The sequence below is a fragment of the Myotis davidii genome, unplaced genomic scaffold (assembly GCF_000327345.1).
Source record: "Myotis davidii unplaced genomic scaffold, ASM32734v1 scaffold376, whole genome shotgun sequence".
Lineage (NCBI taxonomy): Eukaryota > Metazoa > Chordata > Mammalia > Chiroptera > Vespertilionidae > Myotis > Myotis davidii.
Window position 1 is genome coordinate 546502 of NW_006288121.1, and position 24959 is coordinate 571460.

Genomic DNA, 24959 nt, shown 5'->3' on the forward strand with positions numbered 1-24959 from the left:
CTCTCAGATGATTTGTGACTTTGAGACATATGTTTTCATATGTCTCTTGGCCTTCTGTATGCCCTCTTTTGAAAAGTGTCTATTTAGGTCCTTTGCCTATTTTTTTTTTATTGGAGTGTTTATACAGCTCCTAGGACAATGGCAACTAAAGAGAAAATAAACAAATGGGACTACATCAAAATAAAAAGCTTCTGCACAGCAAAAGAAACCATCAACAAAACAAGAAAGACCATCGCATGGGAGAACATATTTGCCAATGTTATCTCTGATAAGGGTTTAATCTCCAACATTTACAGGGAACTCATACAACCTAAAAGTGCATGGTTTTGTTTCTGAAGAAACCAACAAAGCATGAGGAACAATTCATTTTCTTAGAGAGACCCAGATCTCTTCACAGAAAAAAAATAAAGTTAATTATTTTAAACTGTGGGAAGAGATGACAGTAGGAGAAATGAAGGAATTATCGCCCCCAGCCAACACAAGCAGACAATACCAGACAGACCTTTTCCGCTCAGGCCTTGTTCTCAGAAGTCTATCCCATAATGCTTTCCTTTAAAAATGTGGGCCGGACCACAATGGCAGTGGAAGTCTGACTATCCCATGGCAGGTCAGGAAGAAACAAGTCAGATTTGCCGTTGATTTAACATAACCCTCTACATGAGAAGGTCGTTTGAAGCCTGACATCGTTTGGTTGGATATAGCTTTGTCTAGAATTTGGTGACCTTAGGATACTATTAGAAATTGATTTTGCCCAAGAGCTTTGCTGTAGACTTTATATGAAAATTTTGCACAGAAATAGATGAACAATTTGGGATCAAAAATATCCCTCCTGAATAGGTGTATGACTCTTATCCTTTTGGCTTTAAAAGATAAAACAAGAGAACACTGCAGATAACTGATGCTGGAAATATATGACTGTTAAACAGAAGAGTACAACATCAAAAAAGCAAGTTATAAATACCAAAACAAAAGTGCTTACGGGAAAAGGTGATAATATTTGTGCCAATACTTGACATAAAAGTGTTTAGAGGAAAGAAACAGAAGTTGAAGAGTAGCTAAAAGTATAATTTAATCCCATTAAAATAAAATTTCCTAAAAGCAAAGAACACGTATTTGGAGTGAGAGTTCTGAGGATAAAAATAGAAGATTCTGAATGAATTATTGGTAGACATTAGGTGCTAGTTGTATTTTGGGACCGTACAATGAGGAATAAGAACATTAAGGTGCAGAAAAGGAAACGTGGGTAGCTGAGCGTGTGATGTACCTGTGAGGACAAATACCACAAAAGGCCAGTAGGAACGCGAGAGATCAAGAGTACATCTTGTAATAAACCTGTTCTGGAGTTAATGGAGATGACTGCCAGCTGTTCTTGACTAAAGACAACTTGAGGCAGAATGACCCAGAAAGTCCATATGGTACCAAAGGCAAAGCTTAATTAGATATATCACTTTTAACTGCACGTAGCCACACTCCCAGAAGGAAGGAGATTAATTGTAATGCACATGTTGGGAGGGTGACTTTCAAAATTGCAGGAACTCTGGAGGCCACCATGCTACTATTTAATAGTGGCTCTTTGGTGAGAGGATATATAAGGTGACCTCATTTGTGTCTTCCTCTTTTTACTATGGGATATGTAACTTCTATAATGAAAAAGTATTTTTAAAGTATATACTATTACAGGTACAAGGTGTGAAAATAATGTGGCTCCTATACGCTCCACTAATAAGCTACAGTTCATGGTCATATTTCATATTGTAAAATCGTTAAAGGTTAATATAGTGTCGCAAATATTCAAAAGATAATTGCCAACGTCGATGTAGTAGAGGGTTTTGTTTTAAACAATGTAAGCTTGGAAACAGGTCTCAAAATGACTGTGCAATTAAAAGCTACCTCTGATTATTAGCAAAGGACTTTTAAAATCTTATTTTGTTTAAAAGGGAGAGATCACATACATGTGTGTGTTAATCCTCTTCCTGTCATTATGGGTTTCTTTATGACAGAATTGTGTGTCCTCGAGGAGGTGTGACCTGAGCTTTTGGCAGAGTGATTGGGTCTAAAATGCCAGCCAGCGCAGTGACAGTGGGGACTGAGGCCCTTTATGGGGCATAATTGTGCTGCTTGGTAATTTTCTACCGTGCTACCCCTGCTGTAGGAAATGTTCTGGGGAGATGGGGGAGCCCCTAAGCATGTGTGTCTGTGTAGAAAGACTCATATGTCCCTTGAGAATTTTACTTAAAAAAATTGGAATGAACTTTGTATCCTCCATGCATTTTACATTCACTTGCTAACAATATAAGTAATCTTTTTTACTATCAATTTATGTAATTATACCGCAATTAAGGTGCATTCAATCTATTACTTTTGTTCTAAAACTCCTATTCTGCTATATTTCCTAACATTGATGTCATGAAAACTGGTCTTGGCCCAGAGTTGAAAGGATGAAAGAAGAAAGGAAGGGAGGAAAAGGGAGAAATTCTTAAGAATGGTTTTCTTTCATTTACATAAAACTTTACAAAGTAACTCCCTTACCACACTCAAACAAAAATGCAGCTTAGAAGGCAATGATAGAATTTTGTTTTCTTTAAGAAACCTGAAAAAAGTTTATAAATAAACTTTAAAAATGTAATTCCACTACTACAGGATATTAAAAACTTAAATACATTTCCTTCTCAAATCACAATTGTCTTATTCATAAGACGAATTTGGACTGAATTGTTTCATGACTCCTAACTGAAGCTAATAAACCAACCGAGCTTTGAATCTTCTTCATAATTATTGTGATAACAATTCACACAGTTATGGATTCCAGTGACTTTATTTCAAGCGGTAGTTTCTCAGCGGGAGAAGCATTTCAAAGTCATTTTGAGCCAGTGAAGCTCATGGCTTGGAGCTGTGATTCCTCTCCTGTCCTAATTAAATGTGAAAATTTCTCTCTTGCGTCTTGCTTGGGAAGTCACAAGCAAGCAAGAGCAGTATGCTATGACAGTTGCTGAGCATTATTTGATTTTTGCTGTCCAATAATGTACATAATATTGTCTATGCATTGCCTTGTGGCATAGGATAGACTTTCTGTAAGCAGGTTAATGGAAATGGATCCTTACATGAAAAGATGACATGCTGTCTTTCTGAGAGAATGTTTTATCTGAAACATAAACATGACCAACAGACCTTGTGCCGGTTACTATAGAACCAAAACCCTTTCCAGCTGTTTACACTTCGGATGCAAATGGCAATTTGACACAGACTAACCGTGTGCGTGATGTGAGCATCCGCCTGAAAAGGCTACCTATGGAGCATGCCCAGTGCGGTGCGTGCGTCCTCCGCCTCCCCCTCCAGATCGCTGAAGATAAGGCTTGAACTTTGCACTTGCAAATGTCACTGCATACGTTTTGCACTAGGTGCTTTGGTTGTTTTTTTAAGATTCTCTTGCAACCAATTTCCTTTAGCAATCTATGAGCAGGAAGAGACGCTGGCAGGGTGGGAAGATAACATTAAGTTTCAGAACGAGTTGGTGCCTGTCTTTGACCGCACTTGAGGTGCTCTTTATTTTTAAAGCAACCTAGAGCGTTCCAGTGTTCGTTTCCCCCTCTGGAATGGGAGGATAAGAATCCCCTCGGACCGGAGTCCCCCGGGGTAGGGAGTGCACGCCCCGGAGGCAGGAAGGGACTGAGAAGAGGGGCTTGGCCAGAGCATGGCCGGGGAAGGCGCGGAGGCTGCTCCGCAGGGCTCCGCGCGCGCCGAGGATCCGTGCCCGGGGCTGCAGCTGCGGATGGGAAAGGCGCTGTCTGGCTAATGAAGGCCACCTGGATCAGGCTTCTGAAAAGAGCCAAGGGAGGAAGGCTGAAGAACTCGGATATCTGTGTAAGCTCCGGGGCTTGCGTGTGGGGAGACGCTATTTCGCCTTTGCTTTTGCTGTGACTGGAGTGAGTGCTGGCACGGGCTCCTTTATTCAGTAATAGGATCCTGATTGCAAGAGCGGGAGCCAGAAAGTCCTGCATTTTCTGAGCTCCTTTTCCTGTGTCATGGTTTATTTGCCAAAGGAGATAAATCCCGGGCAGGTGTTTTCTGCAGACAGTTTTTGTTAATATCTATTTAAAGGTATTGGGAAAAAATGTGTTGCTTGAAGATTGCGTGGAGCCGACTGCTGTGGTCTTACAGTTTTTTCAGAGGAGGTATCAGGTGAATAAAAAGGTGCAAAAGGATGCTTAAGATTAAAGTGGAGTCAGCTCACGGTAGTGAGGTTTTGGAGAGTTGAGGTGTATAACTCCTTTACCTTTCGGGTGTGGTTTTTATTAGCAGTGCCTTCTTTCTGGGTGTAACTACTTGCCTTACGTGCAGGTTGTTCTTGAAGCTATCCTTGAAACCCATCTGCGCCCTTCAGCTCTGCACTGCACCACGGAGCTGGTGTAAAGGGACTTGTTCCGTCTTCCAGAAAGGACATCAATGGGAACGTAAAGCTGGGGAAGGAATGGTAACTTGGTAGGCACAGCTACCCTAGTGAATGGTCTGCAAACCAGAGCATGATTTTTCTAGATGGTTTGCTTGCCACGAGGTGGATTATTTTCTCCTCTTTTCAGGAACTTGGGGCAAAATCTAGGAAGCTCACTGTAGTGTCCATGAAACATTCCCAACGCAGACGTCATCGATGGAATCTGTTTTAAAATGTAAATTTCCCTTTCCAGGGTTCGGCAGACTCCTACACCAGCCGTCCGTCCGATTCAGATGTGTCTTTGGAGGAAGACCGGGAGGCGGTGCGCAGAGAAGCTGAGCGGCAGGCCCAGGCCCAGTTGGAAAAGGCAAAGGTACAATCATTTCTCCCTGCCACGCCCTTTCTCCGCCGCTGTGCTGGGCCCGTGGTGGACCACCTGTGGAAGTGTGTCTGGTTTAAGAGAGGTACAAAAAGTGAGATTATTTTCCTTCCCTAGTAGAAAAGGGAAGTGTGATATGTGAGTGGTCTTGCGTTCCGTTATTTTATAATTCAAGCAACGTGTGTCCATGGTATATGGTTCATTTAGACACACAAAAGGATTCCTGATTATACCAGAAGAAAAAAAAACAGTATCTAATATTAAAATGACTTTACCTTATTTTTCCAGCAGACCCTTTCTCTGTTCAGAAAAACAAACTTTATTCAAGTTGATGTTTATTTTGGTATTTATTTGAATAGTCTTTCCCCCAAATTTTACTCCATAGGTGCTTTATAATACTATTTTCTTATACTTTTATAAAAAAATGATTCACATTGCATTTTTCAAAAATAAAGCAACAACAATTTTATTATTTGAAAATGTTTTTTCTATCCTGTAATAATAAAGTGCATATGTATGTATGTGGAAGGGGAACTGGAAATCAGATATGAAATATATAAGTACAGAATTTAGCTGAGACCCTATTAGATTTGACTAATTGTCATGAATTAAATTCTTTTTCCCATATAGTCATTTCTAAATCAGGGGTGGGGAACCATTTTTCTGCCAAGGGCCATTTGAATATTTATAACATCATTTGCGGGCCATACAAAATTATCAGCTTAAAAACTAGCCTGCTATATTTGGTCAAACATTTAATGAACTCACCCCTAATGCCTTGGCAGGGCCAGACCAAGTGATTTCTTGGGCCTTATATGGCCCTCGGGTCGGACGTTCCCCATCCCTAGGTTGTTGTTCAGTTTTAAGGTACCTTGCTGTGTGTGATACTCCGTAACTTTTAAGTGAACATACTCGAACACAGCTGTTGGTTTTCTTTTGAAAAGAATTACTGCTTTGAAAAAGAAGTACTGTGTTGCTCTTGCTAAAAAATCGAGGGTAACAGAATACTTATGCTGGCTGCTGCATCTCTGAGATGAGTAAAATCTCGGTGTGTTGCTATGGGAATCGTGACTTGGAGATTCTGGTTCGAAAGCATGGACAGCCCTTATGTAATATTCATGACCTCTAGCACAGCTGCCATCACAGTTTACAGAGGAACTGCCAGGAGGCCATGACTCTTGAGAAGCAGTTTCCATACATCACAACAATGTTCTCACCTCAGCGGGCAGGGAAGTCATCACCAGGTGTGATATAGTCTTGACCGCAAGACCACCCAGAGGAGCGGGGAGCTGATGAAGCCAGGTGTGGCCCAGTTGCTATCAGGTCATCTGCTCTACCAAAGTTAATCATTTAAAACAGTGGTTCTCAACCTTGGCTGCACATTAGAATCACCTGGGAATCTTTTTAAAATCCTGACTTCTGGGCCTCATCCTCCAAGATCAGGATTTTAAAAAGATTCCCAGGTGATTCTAATGTGCAGCCAAGGTTGAGAACCACCGATTTAAAAATTATGATGTGACAACATGGATGAAGCTAGAGGACATTTATGCTCAGTGAAATAAGCCAGTCACAGGACAAACACAGTGTGATTTCACTCATCTGAGGTATCCAAAGAGGTCAAACTCATAGCAGAGAGTAGAGTTGCCAGGGCCTGGAGGAGGAAGAAATGGTGAGATGCTATTCAATATACATAAAGTTAGGCATGATGAATAAGTTATAGAGAACTGCTGTACCACACTGTGCCTATAGTTAGTTAGCAGTACTGTACTGTACACTTAAACATTTGTTAACAGGGTAGATCTCTTGTTAAATTTTATTAGAATAAAAATCATGTAGGTAAAATTAAACAGTGAAGAAAATTAAATAATGAATGTACTCCAGTGAAGCTAATTGCCACAGGTTTGCAGTGTAGCTAGTAAATGTTGCAATTCAGAAGCTGAAGTCTACATTCTACATTTTGTACCGAAGTGCAAAGAGAAAAGCCAAGAAAAGAAATAAGTTTGTATTTCAGAAACAAAGAGTGTTTTATTTGCACTAATTTATTCATGTGATTTTCACATACTACAATTAAAGTTTCTCCAGTTTATACCACATCATCATACAATCCAAGGTCTTACAGGTTTTGTTTTCAAAGTCTTCGGTTCTCTGATTGGCACAGTTTTGTCCATGACTGCTACAAGTCCTGAGTTAAGTGGCACAGCTTCATAGAATTTTTAAGTATCTTTCAAACCGGCATGGATCAAAATATCGGTCCTAAATCAAACCAGGTTCATGTTGCTCATCATACAGACAAAAAAAAGTTTATAGTTACAAATAATGTAGAAGATGGGAGAAAATAAAGAGAATTTAAAACAAAAGCAAAAATAATTGAAGGGCTACTTAGTATGTTCAGTGAACATAGTTTATTTGCATCTATTTTCCTTTCTTAAAATTAGGTCAGCCTAACCGGTTTGGCTCAGTGGATAGAACATCGACCTGCAGACTGAGGGGTCCTGGGTTAGGTCCTTCTGGTCAAGGGCATGTACCTTGATTGCGGGCACATCCCCAGTACGAGGTGGCAGGAGTCAGCTGATCGAAGTTTCTAATTCTCCATCCCTCTCCCTTCCTCTCTGTAAAAAATCAATAAAATGTATTAAAAAAATTAGGTCAATTTCTTAAAACTTTGATGTACCCAGCTGGTTAAGTGTGAATTTTATATCTGAAAGAAGATAGGACTAGGATTTTACTTTATGTTAAAATCATGGCTTGGTAAATATGATTTATTAGTTACGGTACCCTTGAAGACGAAATGCGGAGGGATTGCAGATGGCTCATCCATTAGATTGTTTTTATCTGTTCCCCTCCACCATGCCTTTATATCGTTATACCTGTTTTGAGACCTATTTCAAAAGGCAGCTTTAAAGTTGAAAAACATGTGAATTCATCATTTAATTTTAGGTAGTTTAAAACACTGCACATCCATTGTGAAAGAATCAAAAGGTTTATAGATTTATTTTGTAATCATAGCATCTCTCCAACAGGGAGATTTTGTAAGTGGGTCCTTTAATTCGCCCTGCAGATCATGCTCAATAGGTCTGTGTAAAAACCTCAGTGGCACTTGCAGATCCTGCCCCACTATAAATGTGAACTGCATTACCCATTAATTGCTTCAAGAATACGCCTGTGAAATAAGGTGATTAGCAAGTAGTGAAACTAGAGACACTGCCTTCTGGAATTAAGTGACCTACAAAAGTTTATATAACCAGGCACTCTGTGCTTCCGGTAAAACCCAGTACTTTACACTACACAGTGTTATGTCTTCTCTTAAACTAGTAAACTTTACAGTGAACAGATTCTTTATTCATTTGGGGGCAAATAAATATCAACAAACATGACTTTTCTTTAACTTGGTGTTTTCTGATCACCAAATGCACAGTTTGATCCAGTTTTGGCACTTTGCATATCTTGCCTTATTTAAGCTGGTGCTCTTTGATTATGCCTTAAAGACAAGTAATATGTGAATTTAATTTATTCCCACATTGATCCTTTTTTAAAAAACAAAACAAAACACCTCACAGCTTGAGATATAATTCACTTATTCAAAGTACACAATTCAGGGTTTTTTATATTCACAGGGTTATGCATCTATTACTATAATCAATTTTAGAACATTTTTATTACCCACCCCTCCACCCAATGAAATATCATATTCCAAATTAGCAGTTACTCCCCATTTCTTCCAACCTTCTTAGCCCTAGGCAACCACTATTCCACTCTGCTTCCACAGATTTCTCTATTCTGGCTAGCCCATATAAATGGATTCATACAGAAGGTGGTCTGGTGTGACTGGCTACTTTCACCTACATAATGTTTTCAGTATTCACCCATGCTCTAGCATGTATCAGTACATCATTCCTTTCTATTGCCAAACAATATTCCATTGCATGGGTGTGTCACATTTCATTTATTCATTTATCAGTTGGTGGACATCTGAGTTTGTTTACACCTTTTCGTTATTGTTATGACATTTGTCTAGGGTTTTTGCATGAGCATATGTTTTCATTTCTTATATGCGTGTATCTAGGAGTGAAGTTGCTGGGTCATATGATCGATCATCTTTTCTTAACTAGAAGAGTCATCTCTTCTTTTCTCCTTCCCCAAAATGATCCTTTCTGCCCTAAACGCAGGGACTCTGAGATGGGAAGTCTAGATGTGGATGGGATTGGCACGGAGATGTACTAGGTTCAGTGCGATATTCTTTGTACAGTGGATTAACATTAAATATTAAGTCCATTATTCTCTTAACAGTGAATGGCTACCGTATTAAAGACCTTGTATTAGTCACAGTTGCTCAGTAGAGGAACTGAAAAGACAGAGTCACGAAGAAGAAACAGGGGGCTTTTGCCTGCAGAAAACTGCTACCAGTGGTTTAGGGAGAAGAGTTTGGCTTTAAAGCATGCTGATTAGAGGTAAAACAGATGTCCCTCCCTGAAGTAGAGTCTGTGAGCAGGGGAGGAAAAGACTGCACCCTGCTGGCAGGAACAGAAAATCCTTGAATGAGGTGACTTAAAACTAGACCTTAGCAGTGGTTCTCCACCTTCCTAATGCCGCGACCCTTTAATACAGTTCCTCATCTTGTGGTGACCCCCAACCATAAAATTATTTTCGTTGCTACTTCATAACTGTAATTTTGCTACTGTTATGAATCATAATGTAGATATCTGATATGCTATAAGTGTTTTCCGATGGTCTTAGGTGACCCCTGTGAAAGGGTCGTTCGACCCTCAAAGGGGTCTTGACCCACAGGTTGAGAACCGCTACCTTACAGGATGGTCAGATGGAGTTTAGCTTATGAAATAGAATGTGGGGGGTAGGGAAGAGGGAAACGCCTCCACGGCCTAATAAGTAATGTAGGTAAAGGCCAAAGTAAGAAAATAATTGGCAGCAAGAAAATATGGAATCTTCCAGAAAAAGGTTACTTTTTTGAGATCTTGCCAACTTGAAAATGTCTTCATTCTAGCCTCACATTTAATTAGTAGTTTGGCTGGGTATAGTATTTATGTATGAGAAACATTTTCCTTCAGAATTTTAAAGACATTATTTTACTGTCTTCTAGCTCTAGCTCTGCTGATATGTTTGCCAACGTCATTTGGTCCTTGAATGGGGTTTTAAAATGTTTGTAAACACTTAAATATACTGGTTTATAATAGACTGAGAACTGCTCTTCCTCTGGCATTTTGAAATTATGCCTTGGTGTGGGTCTTATTTATTGTGTCTGGCTTCTCATACGCATGTTCATTGTGAAGGGCCAGTCACTTTGGTTCTGGAAAGTGACTTCTTTTTTTATGGATATTTTTTTCCCACTGTATTTTCCTCTTTTTTGGTTCTCTCCTTTGTCAGACATTTGATTAGAGCCTTCTTCTCTACTCATTTTTTTGTACTCAGACCTCTGCCTTTTTGCTCTATCTGAATTTTTCTCCACTTATCTTCTAACCCATTTATTGGAAAAATTTTTAATTGATTTCAGAGAGGAAGGGTGGGGAAGGAGAGATCGAAACATCAATGATGAGAAAGAATCATTGATTAGCTGCCTCCTGCAGGTCCCACACTGGGGATCAAGCCCAAAACCCTGGCATGTACCCAGGCTAGGAATTGAACCGTGACCTCCTGATTTATAAGTTGATGCCCAACCACTGAACCACACTGGCTGGGCTCTATTGGAATTTTTATTATTGAAAATTTCTAATTCCCAAGAACTTGCTTCTCATTTCTGCTTTTATAGGTTCCTGTTCTTATTGCATGGGTGTAATATGTTCTCTTATACATCTTAAGGTTGTTTTTTTTTTAAAGATTTCTGGACTGTTCCTATTTTTTAAACTTTAAGAAGTTGATATTATTTTACATACTGGAAACTTTTTCAGAGGTTTGATTTCTGGCTGTCCATTTATAATTAAGAGCAAGACGTTGTAAAGCTGACTAGCAGCTCTGAACAAGATGAGAAAGTTTCTTGGCTGTCAGTCTTTTTAGGGTAACTAGAGGCCCAATGCACGAAATACATGCAAGAGTAGGCCTTCCTTCCCTCCGGGACCCAGGACCCGGGCTTTCTTCACAGCCCCGGCTTCATCTGGAAGGTCATCCGAAAGGACGTCTGCTCTAATTAGCATATTACACTTTTATTATTATAGATTGATTGGGGGTATCTTTTCTTTCAGTCTAGTCAGTGTCCCCAGAGAGGGGTCCCTGATCTCCTGGTATTTTATATTCTCACTCTTTCTACTCTGTTAATTATCATTGTCTGTCATTTTTTTTATTTGACATTTTGATCTACTCTCATTTTCTGTTCTTTATATTTGTGGGTTTATACTTTTTGGAAAAATTTTTTTTCAAGAGGTAGCATGTGTTCAATTGACCATGTTTTATTTCCCATATTTATGAATAAACATACTATAGAAGAGAAAAACAATGTTTCTCATGACATGGGGAGAATCCTACCCAATTGGAAATAATTCCCCTAAGCAGCCTTTTCAGAAGAAACATGAGTGTGTTTGTTCACCTTCAACTCAAACATGAATTTTTTTATTTTAAAAAATGTTAAACATGTTTTTACAAATGGGTCTTATTGAGAAAATTATGTTGAAAAAGGCGAGAAGTATATGGTTATGTCTGTATTGCATACTTTCTTCAACCTACAAGATACACTGTTGGAGAGACTCAAAAGAACATATATTAAAGTAAATGATCTCATCAAAGACATTTAATTGGTAAAAGATAAAATCCAGCAGAGAAATCTCGTAATAGAAAACACCAATTATGGCAGGCACCCTTAGGAAAGTATTTTGGCCAACATTAGTTTTCCATCATTGATTTCAAAGCTGTCTTTTAATTTTTGTATTGAAAATTTGTCAGTTCTCTTCTGCTCATAGCATACAAAATAGAATTACAAAACTGGCTAAATATTCTAGCTTCCAGAGTTCATTTACTGTTCAAATACACACTAGCTTAGATTACATTATTTTCTACCTGTAAGAAATAAAAAGTGTGCAAAAGCCCCTTGGACCTGGGTTAGCTTCTATGTCAACTCATAAGTATGAGTGGGTAGGTGTAGTCATAGCCTCTTATTTCCAGTGTTAGTTGACAAGTATAGTAATTACAATAACAACATTTATTATGTGAGTACTGCTCATTACAGACAATTCGAAAGATATTAAAGGAAAAAGCAAAGCTTTGTGTCTGTATTGCATTTTGAAATATGATCAGGCCATACCTACGGCACTGATTCCTATATCATCTTTTACACCAGAAAAATCCTCACTCAGTTGGCTTCTGCTGCAGGACAAGCTGCTCTGTTTATTGGCTTAAATGCACTATAATACTTAGGTCACAGTTCTCTTCCATGTATCAGTGGCCAGCTGCAGGTGAGCTGGTGGCCAGGTGATCGGGGATGGTCTCTTGCATGCGTCTGCAGGTTGGCAGTGGCCAGTTCGGGTGTCTCATTCTCCTCTGGGTGGCCTCACGTCCCCCGCAGGCTGGTTGGCTCACCCTCATGCTGGTCTCAGGGTTACAAGCACATTGAGCGAGAACAGTGAGTGATATTCAGGTCTCTCCTTGTGTCATGTGTGCTAATGTCCTATTGGTCAAAGCAGGCCATGTGGTTAAGCTCATAGTCAGTGTTGAAGGGAACTACTAAGACATGATTCCATCCTGGGAATTATTACAGCCAGTTTCTGTAAACAATCTGCCACACCCATTTTTTCATCTCTTACCTCTTTCTTTAAAATTTATCTTTATTGTTAAAAGTATTACAGCTATCTTCCTACTTTCCCCCATTGACTCCCTCCATCCAGCTCCTGCCCCCCACCCTACCCTCCAGGCCTTCACTGCACTATTGTCTGTGGCCATGGGTTATGCATATATGCATATAAGTTCTTTGGTCAATCTCTTAACCTCTTTGGAAGAAGAAATGTCTTTTTACTTTTTAAAACAAATAACCCTGTCTTCCCTCTCATCCCATCTTTCCCTTCCGGTTAATGTCAAACTTCATTGCCACAAGCTTTATCCCCCGATTCCATTTCTCCACCCCCCCACTTCCTTGAGACTGATTTCTGTCTCTGTCTCTCTACCGATGGCCTCCAGCGACTTTCTAAGTAAGTTCATTGACCTTTTTATTAAACACTAGAGGCCTGGTGCATGAAATTCGTGCGGGGGGGGGGGCGGGGGGGGTCCTTAGCCCAACCTACACCATCTCCAATCCGGGAGCCCTCAGGGGATGTCCTACTGACGGCTTGGGCCCACTCCCTGTGGTTCTCTGCTCTCTGCAGGGCCTGCCTGCTCCACACCATGGGGATGGGCAAGCAGGCCCTGCTGGGTGCTGCCTGCAGGCCGCGCTTGCCTGCTGGGCTCACGTTGCCAGATTGATGCAGCCAGCGTCCTGCCCCAGCCGCTATGGGCGCCACCATCTTTGTCGCGGAATGATAGTTACTCTTTTATTAGATAAGAATGCATATTACTCTTTTATTAGATAAGATTCCTTTGACTTCTCAGGAAGCCTCACCTTGCTTTTCTTCTCTGCTAAGTCAATTTTGTCTTGCAGGTGCTGGCTACAACACAAACCTGTTTCTACTGCTTTTCTAGTTCCTTTTCAGTCTCTTCTGCTCCTGCTTTTCGCTCCCTCCACTGAAGTGTGGGAGTCCAACCAACCCAATGTTTAGAGTCTGACCTCCGGCTCCTGTTGCTTCCAGCATGCCATTGGTTTTCAAACTGACGGGTTCCTCGGGAGTCGCTGCGGAGGCACGGGGTGCCCAGCAGGACGTGTTCTGTGTGTTCCTCTGGGATGCAGCCAAAGCAGGTGTCTCCGTTCATTTGATACATTAGGACTTCCCTCCATGGAAGTTTTTCTTTGAAGATAGAGCTTCACCTCCATGACGGGTTGTAAGCCATTGCCATCTTCCCTTTACCTTCACCCTCCTCCTGGCTTTACCCTTGTCTGTACCTCTGCCCCGACCTCTCTCCTTATTGTTACTATCTCACAGCATCCCCGTTTTGGCATCCCTATCCTTTCTGACACCCATTTAAAATTGAGCTTCCCATTTTTTCCTTCAAACCCTTTCTTCTCTACATTTTCCTGTTTCTGTCAATGTTGACTTTATCCTCCCAAGTTTGAAGCCTTAGATCAGGATTGGCAAGATTTTTCTGTAAAGGGTCAGATAGGAAATATTTTAGATACCATGAGTCATGTGTTTGGTATCGCAACTACTCAACTCAGGGAAACCTGGATATTCAGATCCATCTCTGCTGCAGAGACTGGTTGCTACATCTTTTGATACGTTATCTGTGAAGCTCAGTCGCGGTTCCAGTGGTAATTGCATTAGTTGGCATGTGTCAGGCTCAGGGCCCAGTCAGGGGACTTGGATGGGCAGAGGCAACTGGAATACAAGGCTCGTGCCTTCAAGTTCAGTATCTAATGGGGAATTTGTCTTAGAAGTTATGAAACCACTCTTTTCATTTCCTCTTTAGTTGTGTATGGTCGCCATATACTATCCCATATGCCACTATTGTATTTGAGTTACTTGCCTCTAACTTGATGATTAGTGCTGTATGGCAGATCTGTGATGTCCACTGGCTGCCAGCCTGAGAGGGACGTGACTGGCATTGACTCATTTGATCTTCACAGCAGCTCATTGTGTCCGGTCAGATTGCATCCTCATCCATCCTGTGACTAAGGTGTGTGTCCTGTCTCCTGAACTAGATTTTTTCCCTTGAGAGTTAAGGTGTGCTCTGTACTTCTTAATCTCACTGGTCCAGATTCCTGTGTCAGTTATCAAGAATGAGTTAACATCTTTCTTGCTCATTTTATATGCTGTCTTCTGAGTAATACCTGAGTATTTTAGGAATAAAATGACATATTGTTCTCCCTTTATGGTTATATTTATCTTGGCAAGTCTACCTACAAATAAGTCTTAAGTTTCTGATGGGTAAGAGTTACATGTTTTAAAGAGAACCCAATATTCTATGTTAGCTCTCTCTTACAGTGGGTTTATGGTTTTTATTAATGGAAGCTCTAGAGGGCTGAGGCTTGCTCCCATTTAAAACTGCGCTCTTGTGTAAGAACCCTTATAAGGACTGTTAATATAATATAGACTTCTTTCTGGCTATTTCAAAACCATAAATGGGTTGGGGAGGATTATTATAAACATTGTAGCTCAAGCTTTTTTTTTTCTAAGAGAACTATCATTGAACAACTTTGTTATATCATTATAAACACAGCTATAAATACATGATTCTTCCACTCCTTTTTCTCTACCAGATATGAACAGGGAACAACACAAACCTATATGCACAGCTGAAAATAGTCAACCTCTCTCTGCTCCTGAGTTTTTGCCCTACCAATAGCCAAATGACAGATGTTGAAAATTGTGGAAGAGAAGAATTTATTCAATTCGCAAACATCTGATGAGTGGTATTGTGCTATGGAGCTGGGATCTAAAGGAAGGGGAATTGAAGATGTGGTAGATGTGGGTTTTTCCCTCAAGAAGCTCATGGTCTAATGTAGACGCCAGGAGTGTGTGTCACTGACTGAGAGTAATGTGGCCAGTGTTAACTAGCGGCAGTGTGAGCCAGACGCTGTAGGAATGGTGAGCCGGGGCCTCAGCACTGCTGAGTGGAGGAGGGCTGGGAGAGGGAGGAGGACAGTGGGATTAGAGATGCCCCCGCTGGTATAAGAATGTGGCTTCGGGAAAAGCCTTTACTAATCAGCAACATGCTTTTCTAAGGTTAGCAAGATTGATTGCTAATTGAGGTGGCCAACAAAGGCTGTTATTTTGGTTTAATTTTATTTAAATTTCAGTTAATTCCAATTTATCTTACCCTCACCACACGAAAGCGTGTTTTTTACCTTCAACGATTCTGAGTGTACAGTTCAGTAGTGTTAACTATGTTCACATTATGGAGGAACGGATCTCCAGAACTTTTTCATCTTGCAAAACTAAAACACTTTCCCTGTTGAACAACCAGTCTCCATTTCCCACTCCCCCAGTCCCTGGCAGCCACCATTCCACTTTGTTTTCATGATTTTGACCACTCTGGGCATCCCGCCTTAATGGAATCATTTTTGCTCTTTTGTGACTAGTTTATTATACTTAGCATAATGTCCTCAAAATTCATCCATGTTATAGCATAGGACGGCATTTCCTTCTTTTTAAAAGGCTGGGTAATCTGACGTTGCATAGAGATGCCACATCTTCTTTATCCGTTCATCAGTTGGTGGACATTTAAGCTGCTGCCACCTCTTGGCTATTGTGAATATGCTGCTGTTGTTTTTTAATCTTGGATTTATGTTAATGATCCTGTTAAGCTGTATCATCAGCACGTAGTAATTATAGCTTATGTTTGTACAGTGTTTCAGTATTTAACGTCCATGGATTTACTATGCCTGGTTCTTCCAACTACCCAGTGAGGAAGGCGGGGCAGGTGGAGTTGTCCCATCTTGTGAATGAGGAAATTGATGGTGAATAGTGAAGGGCCTTGCCAAGGCCTCATGGCAGAATGAGGACAAGGACTCAGGCTTCCGCCTGGTAGGATTCTGTCCTTAGGTTCCTTCACCTCATCCATGAGCCCCTCTAAGGGGTAAACTGAGAATGCACCCCTACTGCCTCTTTGTTTCAGGCTCTGGAAGGATTAGAGGAATAAAACATCTATTTGTTTTTTAATGGTAAAAGCAAGGTAAACAATTTAAAAAGTAAAAACATCACCTCTGCTATTTTTTGCTGCTGAATTTAGATAGCATCAGTAGAGTTTACAAGCAAAATACTCCCCTCCCCTCCTCCCACACACATATTTTAAGTTCAGATTATGGTATTCACTCCACTGATTTGGAATTAGTACATTTTAACATCATCTAAACAAAAATCTTGAACTAAGTTTCTTCAGCCTAATAAGTTGTTAAAGAAAGAGCTCTCAGGATGCATGTGAGTACCGTATTCTTGCTTAAAAGAAGATGCAAGTGGAATGCTCCTGAAAATATTTGAAGAAGCTCTTTCTATAGAGAAATGGAAAAATAATGAAATATCTAGGAAATAGGTTGAATGAAGAACACCGAAAAAACAGAGTTTAAGTAGGGCAAGGGAGAGAAGATTGAAATCACAATGAAACTATCTGCAAAGAGATTTTATGTGTTCTCTGTTCCTAAGGGAGGGAAAAGATGAAAGGGACTCTCTAGAAATTATAGCAGCCAAAAAAAGTAAATGGAGTTGTTATAATTGACTAGGGAGAGATGAGAGGTGTTATAAAGACTAGGACACTGCCCAGCCAGTATGGTTCAGGGTTGAGCGTTGACCTAGGAACCAGGAAGTCATGGTTCCATTCCACCCAGATTGTAGGCTTGATCCTTGGTGGGAGGCATGCAGGAGGCAGCCAATCGATGATTCTCTCTCATCACTGATGTTTATATCTCTATCTTGCTCTCCCTTCCTCTCTGAAATCAATAAAAACATATTTTCTTTCTTTCCCTCTCTGAAATCAGTAAAAATCTATTTTAAAAAGACTAGGAAACTGCTTTCGTGATGTTTTAAAGAAATATATGTGGGTTAAAATGTTTTATTTTAACTAAATCCTGTTTGAGGAAGAAAGATGAATTACACAATTAACTGACAAAGTTATTTTTGTTCTAGAGATTCCCTAGTTCTTTCTAGGGAAAGTTCTAGTAGTTCTTTCTACTTATACTTGCAGGATTAATTCCCATTGCTTTAAAAAAAAAAATTCTTCTTGGAGATTCGAGGCTAGATAACATGAACACTTGCCGAAACCAGTTTGGCTCAGTGGATAGAGCGTCGGCCTGCGGACTGAAAGGTCTCAGGTTCGATTCTGGTCAAGGGCATGTACCTGGGTTGCGGGCACATCCCCAGTGGGAAATGTGCAGGAGGCAGCTGATTGATGTTTCTCTCTCATCGATGTTTCTAACTCTCTATCTCTCTCCCTTCCTCTCTGTAAAAAATCAATAAAATATATTTTTTTAAAAAAATACCATGGACACTCTACCTGCCCAAGACTGGCTCCGGAAGAGTGTTTTGCAGGAGCTAGGTAAAAATGTGGGCAGTCAGTTAAATCGACAGTCTTTCAGCTTTCTACATCTATTCCCTGGATTCCAAACAACTTAACTCTTCCTTTTGTCATCCTAGAGGAACTATAGTCATCCTTGCATGAAATATTTATTTGACCAATTGTAACCTTACATTTGAGGCAACCTACATTCCTGAGAGATGAAAGTCAAGTTACAAGTTTGCTTACAAGGGAATCCAGTTTCACAAACATTCACACAGAATTACAGCTGATCTTCAGCATATAGTACACACTATTTGCTGAGGTCTGTGAGTTTAAGCGGTCTGAAGCATATGATAAGTCATATAATAGACACACAATGGAGTATAGAAGTCCTTTGAATAGATAAATATTTCCACATGATAAATTGAGGCATTTGATGACCTACTTGGTGGTATGTGTTGCTAGGGAATATAAATGATTAAGTCTTGGCCCCTGATCTCCAGGAGTGCAGCCTAAGAGGACATTTAAATAGTAGCTATGTGGTCATGTGCAGTACCATCTTTCCAACTCCTTACTTTAAAATGAGAGAGAAGTTGATCACACTGAGGCCCAGGTCCCGTAGCTACCATGGACTGAGCAGTAAGGTTTAGGCATGGTCCAATGTTTTGTGTCAATCTTACCACAGAGCCTGACTCTGAGTGGGCATTTTACAGGTGGCAGTTAAGTCAGCGTCTTCTTACCCAAGTGATTAAAAGTCAACTGACAGGTCCCAACCGTAAATATTTTATTTAGGGTTAATACATTAATAACTGTATCACTTATCTTTTGCTATAAAACTAAGGCCTAATATTTGAGCCTAAGTGGAGGTTTCTCTACCCAAGCAGCCATCTTCAGTCTAGAATTTAGTTTAACATTAATGTGAATTTGATCCTATCCAAAGATTCTTGTGCCAGAATACAAGAACTGAAAAGGATTTTTAATTTTAAATCATAGTCACATTTATGCCTCAAAATGATACTTAAAATTTTTCCTAAATAGTTTAGTTTTATAAAACATGAAACCTTTTTTTTCTAGTCCTATATTTTTGTTAATTGTCTTGGTAAAACAAAAAAGGAGGAATTTGGTAAAATGTAGTATCTTTATAAGAGAGGATTTTCCCCCTAAAAATTCATATGTATGTGAAATGTTTTGATATTAGTAAAGGTTAGTCAATCTTGTTAATTCTAGATCAAGAAAAAGTATCCATTTGAATTAGGCCAACAGGGTACCTAATAATGTTAGCTCTTGAAATAATTATTTTATATTTCCCTGAAATACATATGCTGTTTCCTTTGCTGAAAAATGTTCATTGTGACATACCAATTCAGAACCCTTCTTCTTAAGGGTTTGTGTTTTTTTTCAAGTGGTTTTTCGTCTTTTCTGGATCTTGAGTGCACTTGAGTACATGATGGAATCTGTGAGCCTTCTTTAGGGAAATGGTTTACATTTATACAGTATGGCAGATATTTCCAGGGTCTTCGTGGACCTATGAATCAAAGCCATGTACCCTCAGGGTTTGCAAAGTACAAGAATCTTTCAGAATCTCATCCTTCCTTCAGTTAGAATAGCTGATATCTGAAGAACTATGGGACAGTTCTGCAAACACTGGTTTCCTTTGCTCTCAGATACTTGCGATTACCACATGAATTCTTCTTGAAGTTGTCATTTTAGCTATAGTGTTTAGTCTAGTGTGGAAGCGGAGGTTGGGCAAATATACAATACTCTGAGTACTTGCATGTGCTATGTATATGTGAAGGGTGTTCTAGTTTAGACAGTTGTCAGTGCTTAGTAATTTCAGTGTTTTGTTTTGTTTTTAGATTTTTCAATGACCTGTGAGAAAGCAAACAGCACTGAAAAGTCCTCTCAAGTTTAGTAGATAGTGGGAGCTAATCTTTCTGAGGTTTGGTCTGGCTCTGTGCCTGTTGGTTTACTAGTGTATGAGCTTCTTAGTTGCTTTTTGTTAATACTCATCAAGTATAACAGCGATTTTCAACCTTTTTCATCTCATGATACACATAAACTACTAGTAATTACTAAAATTCTGAGGCACACCGAAAAAATATATTTTTGCCGATCTGACAAACAAAATGGTATAGTTTTGATTCATTCACACTGGACAGATATTGTGTTGGCTGAATCAAAACTATACCATTTTGTTGGTCAGATCTGGCAAACAAAATGGTATAGTTTTGATTCATTCACACTGGACAGATATTGTGTTGGCTGTTGTCAGTTTTTTATTTGACTATCTAAGGGAAAAGTTTTTTATTTGACAATCTAAGTGCCCCAAACTGAATAGTCAGGTACTGCGTTTTAAAAATCCTTGTGGCACACCCGTTGAAAATCTCTGATGTATAATCTGAATATTTACTCCTGTTTTATTCTTGCCTAGATTATCTGTTTGACTTGGATAACCAGGAACCAACTAGCTGTATAGAGGGATCCTGCCTACAGGTTGTAGAACCCTAAGGCTATCTGTTGCCTACTCGTCCTTTTCCCCAGGCTAAGACAGAAACTCCTGCCATCTTTCTAGCTCCCTGGAAAAACAAGTGAAATATTAAATGTACCCAGAAGCAGGACTTTTCCTGCCCAAAGGTTCAGATGTTTCTTGCCATTCAGCAGCTGAGTTCCTATCTGGCATGGTCCATCACTCTGTCCCACCAACCCTCCCTCTTTCTTCACTCGCCACCTCCTGCCCCCACACAACTTGTTCACCCTTCTTTCCACCCTTATCATACCATACATGTTTCTCTCCCCAAACATCTAAACTGGGAGCAACTTGGACAAAGACTTGTCCTGTGGACACTTAAAATGTAACTCCTCTGTAAAGGTGTGATACATATTTGTGTACTGACTTAATCACGGATCTGCTAAGTGATCAGGAGTCCATGACTGGAGCCCTGAGCCTTTGGATATACTGATATTTTGCCATCTATATCTTGTAAATAACTATTTTATGAGGTTATTCCTTGGCTCTACCACTACCATGTTGCCGCAGAGTGGGGTAATCGGGGTGTATAGTTCACTTCTATCTCCCTCCATGTAGTATGCTGAGTGATATGTATTATGACTTTCGGTTACTACTTGAGTGCATTTATTAGTGAAAATAATTATTGAATCGTTTTTGGTGGAGATGTCAGGAAGAGGTCTTTTCAGGAAGCTTTCAGTTTGGTAGAGTAGGGCTCTCAGCCCATGCTGCTCCACAGGTCTGGGGTAAAGGAAGACGTAGGAGCAAGTGGTGCCCTTCCCAAGGCCAGATTCCTGATGGGCAGCTGCCCAGGCTTTCTGTTCCCTGTCCTGGGCAAGGGTCCATCCCAGCCAGCTTCTGAGGTGCTGTTCTGTTTTAAAAGATGAAATTATAAGTCAGGGCATCTTCCAGGTAAATTGAGATCTCTGTATAAAGTTCACATTGTGGGTATTCCACTAACAGATGTGCAGAATTCTTGGTCCTTTTGAAGTTTGTTTATTGCCCCCTTTGGAATAATTAGTGAAGAGGAGAGATAGTAGAATCGCTAGTGTATTCCTATGTACAAACTACTACATCATTTGATGTGTTTTTTTGTAACATGGGAATACAGCTCAAGAGAGAACTGGAATTGCATGACTTTGTGATCCTTGGTAAGAGTGCCTCTTATGTACTGCTGAATATGCTATCATTGAAGGCTGATCTATAATAGAACAGTTTTCTGCAGGTATTGACTATAACTATATATGATCACATAATAAAAGGTTATTAAAATAGGATGCCAGCTTCTCAATTATACTTTTCAATAAATTAAATAATGCACATAAAAGAGTATTTATAACACGTGTAAGGTGAAAATCCATGCACCTACAGACCTGATGTGAGCTAGAGGCATTGCGGGTAACTTTGAAGGCTCGCATGTTGCCCTTCCCAATGCCATTCCTTCCCTTCAGAGATCATTTTTACCCTGGATTTAATGTTTCTCACTTCCTTCCTTTTCATTGTATTTTATCTTTCCACATATGTTTATATTCCTTACAACATACTGCTTCATTTTTGTTTTTGAACTATTTTGTCGTAGAATTCTCTTAAGGTGTTCTTTTGTGGCCTGCTTTTTTTGCTCAACATTACATTTGTAAAATTCAACTACATTCCTTTTTATCACAGCCATTCATTCACTTTTACCAATATCTGGTACTGCAGTGTAGGACTTGCCACAATTAATCTGTTTTCCTGTCAATGGATATTTGAGTTATTGCAAACAGTCCTGCTGTGGAAACTTTTGTACTTGTCTCTGGATACACATGTGCAAGATTTTCTCAGCCTATGTAGAACTAGCAGTGAAATTCTTGGGTCTAAGGTATGTGTGTTTTTACTTTTACTGGATAATGGCAGTTGGTTTTTAAAGTGAGTATCTTAATTTATACTCATACTATTATGGTAGGAGTGTTCCTTTTCTTTCACATTATCCATAACATTTAAATCAGGGGTCCTCAAACTTTTTAAACAGGGGGCCAGTTCACTCAGACCGTTGGAGGGCCGAACTATAGTTTAAAAAAAAACTATGAACAAATTCCTATGCACACTGCACATATCTTATTTTGAAGTAAAAAAAAACAATACGGGAACAAATACAATATTTGTATTTGCATGTGGCCCACGGGCCGTAGTTTGAGGACCCCTGATTTAAATCTTCATAACAATAATGTTATGCAAAATTTATCTGGTGCAAAATTTAAAATCTCATTGTGTTATTTCTATTTCCATGATTACATGTGAAATTGAACTCTTCATATATTTATTGACCTTTGTTTTCTTCTCCTATAAAAAGGTTGTGGATGGCTTCTAATTTTCAATCAAGTTATCTTTTCTTTTGATTTTTAGGAGTACTTTATATATTCTATATCTGATAATCTTATTCATTATTTGTGATGCTGAAAGGTTTTGATTTGTAACTGCTCTTTTCATAGTTTTATAGCATTCTTAATTTAATCAAGTGAGTTTTAGCCATCTTTTCTATCATTGATTGTGCTTTTGGGATCTTGCTTAAGAAATTCATACCCTGATCTCATAAAGAACTCATCTAGTATCTTTATTTCTAATAATTTTTAAATGCTGTCTTTCATATTTAGGTAAGGCCTTAATCTCTCTGGAATTAACTTGTGTGTATGGAGTGACATAGGGCTCTCATTTCATTTAATGTACCTATTTGTTCTAGAACTATTTATTGAATACTTATTCTCTATTCAGCCCTGCCTGAAATGCCTGATCAATCACAAATCTAACTTGGACATATGAGTACATTTGTTGCTGGGCTCCTTTTCCTGTGTCAGTGCCATACTACTTAATTGCTATAGTTTTAAATAAATATTGTATATGTCATCCCACTTTTTTCTTCAGGTCAGAATTGGCTATCCTTAGACCTTTCTCTTTCTTATAAGTTTTATGTAACAGGTATGAAGTCAAACAGAAATAAATAAATAAAAAAAGAACACCCACAAACATACCCAGCTGAGATTTAGTTTGGGGGTATATTTATATCCTTATATCAATTTAGGGGAAAATGTCCTTATTATACTATTGAGTCATCTTATCCATCAACTAGAGGCCCGATGCATGAAATTCGTGCAAGAGGAGGCCTTCCTTCCCTTGGCTACTGGCACCAGCTTCCCTCTGGCACCTGGGACCCGAGCTTCCCTCTGGCCACCAGTAGGCACCCAGGACCCGGGCTTCCCTCGCAGCCCCAGCTTCATCCAGAAGTTCATCTGAAAGGATGTCCAGAAGGACGTCTGGTCTAATTAGCATATTATGCTTTTATTATTATAGATATGAAACATCTCTTTATTAATTCAATTCTTGAATGTCTTATAATTTTTCATAAAGGTCATGCTTATACTTTTTGGATTTGTTCCTAAGTATATTTTTTCATTTGCTGTTATACTTCCTCTGTCTCACTTTCTCTCTCCCTCTTCTCTCATACTTTCTCAAGTTGTAGTTTATTTTGGCTGATGTATAGAAATGCAGTTGATTTTGTACAAAATCCTTATATTCATTAGTCTTTTTAAACACTTTATTAAATGCTAAAAATGTTCTGTAGGTACTTGGATTTTCCATTAGACATATGTAGAGCAATTATATCATGTAAATAATGAAAATTATATTTCTTCCTCTACAATTCTTTTAACTTTTCAATTTTTTCTCATTCTATTGCACTTCCTAGAACATCCATTGCCATGTTAATTATATATGGTAATAGAAGGCATCTGGGCTTTGTGAATTTTTAAAATATATTTATATATGTGTGTGTTTGTGTATGTATGTGCATATATACACCCATATATATTTACTATTTAGTATAATAATTTATGTAGGTTTTCTGTAGATACACTTAATCATGTTAAATAAGTTTTCTTCTATTTCTAATGTGCTGGCTTTTTTAAAAAAAATCATGAATTAATAATGAATTTTATCAAGTGCCCATTTTTATCTCTTAACATGATTATATGAATTTTTCTTTAAATTTCTGAAACCAAGATGGCAGCATAGGTAAACACCGGAAATTGCTACCTCACACAACCATTTCCAAAATACAACTAAAAGACAAAACAGACATCACCCAGAACCACAGGAAGGCTGGCTGAGTGGAAATTCTACAAATAGAAGAAAAAAGCACACTGAGACTCAGAGGAGGTGTGGAAGTAAAGTGCAGAGGTACAGAGGCGCATGGGGAAAGGGCTGGCAACTGAGGACATGGTGCACGTGGAAAGGGCTGGCAACTGAGGACATGGCGTACGTGGAAAGGGCTGGCAACTGAGGACGCAGTTGTCTTTTCAGTCGGGAGGGAGATACAAGTTCCCGACTGCTCTGAACTCCAGTTCCGGGCTAATCTCTGGGGACATACTGGGAGAAACTGGACTGTCTGGCATCCCCTGAGTCCGCCCCATCCAAGCAGGGTCTTTTGCATATGAATGGCCTGGCCCTTTGCAATCTGAAAATTATCTAACAAACTGCAGCTGGGTCAGAGAGACTCAGAGCATCCAAAAGAAGGCCCAAGGCCCCCCAGCAGCTTGCATTGCTTCACAGCTGGGCCTCATCTGGGCACATCCAAACCCCCAAAAAAGAGGAGAAATATG

At 39.4% G+C, this 24959-nt stretch overlaps 1 protein-coding gene across 6 annotated transcripts in view; it reads left to right on the top strand.

Moving 5' to 3' along the window:
- The window catches only part of CACNB2 (calcium voltage-gated channel auxiliary subunit beta 2), a 270818-nt gene that overhangs the window by 130502 nt on the left and 115357 nt on the right, over positions 1-24959 (top strand). For 4 of the 6 annotated variants that reach the window (XM_006759920.2, XM_015561462.1, XM_015561460.1 and 1 more), the window contains exon 2: positions 4683-4802. In XM_006759920.2, coding sequence (XP_006759983.1) covers positions 4683-4802 — 120 coding nt within the window. Of the gene's footprint in view, positions 1-3363; positions 3862-4682; positions 4803-24959 lie in introns of those variants that run through there. The other 2 variants (XM_006759919.2, XM_006759921.2) reach the window with 1 other exon arrangement.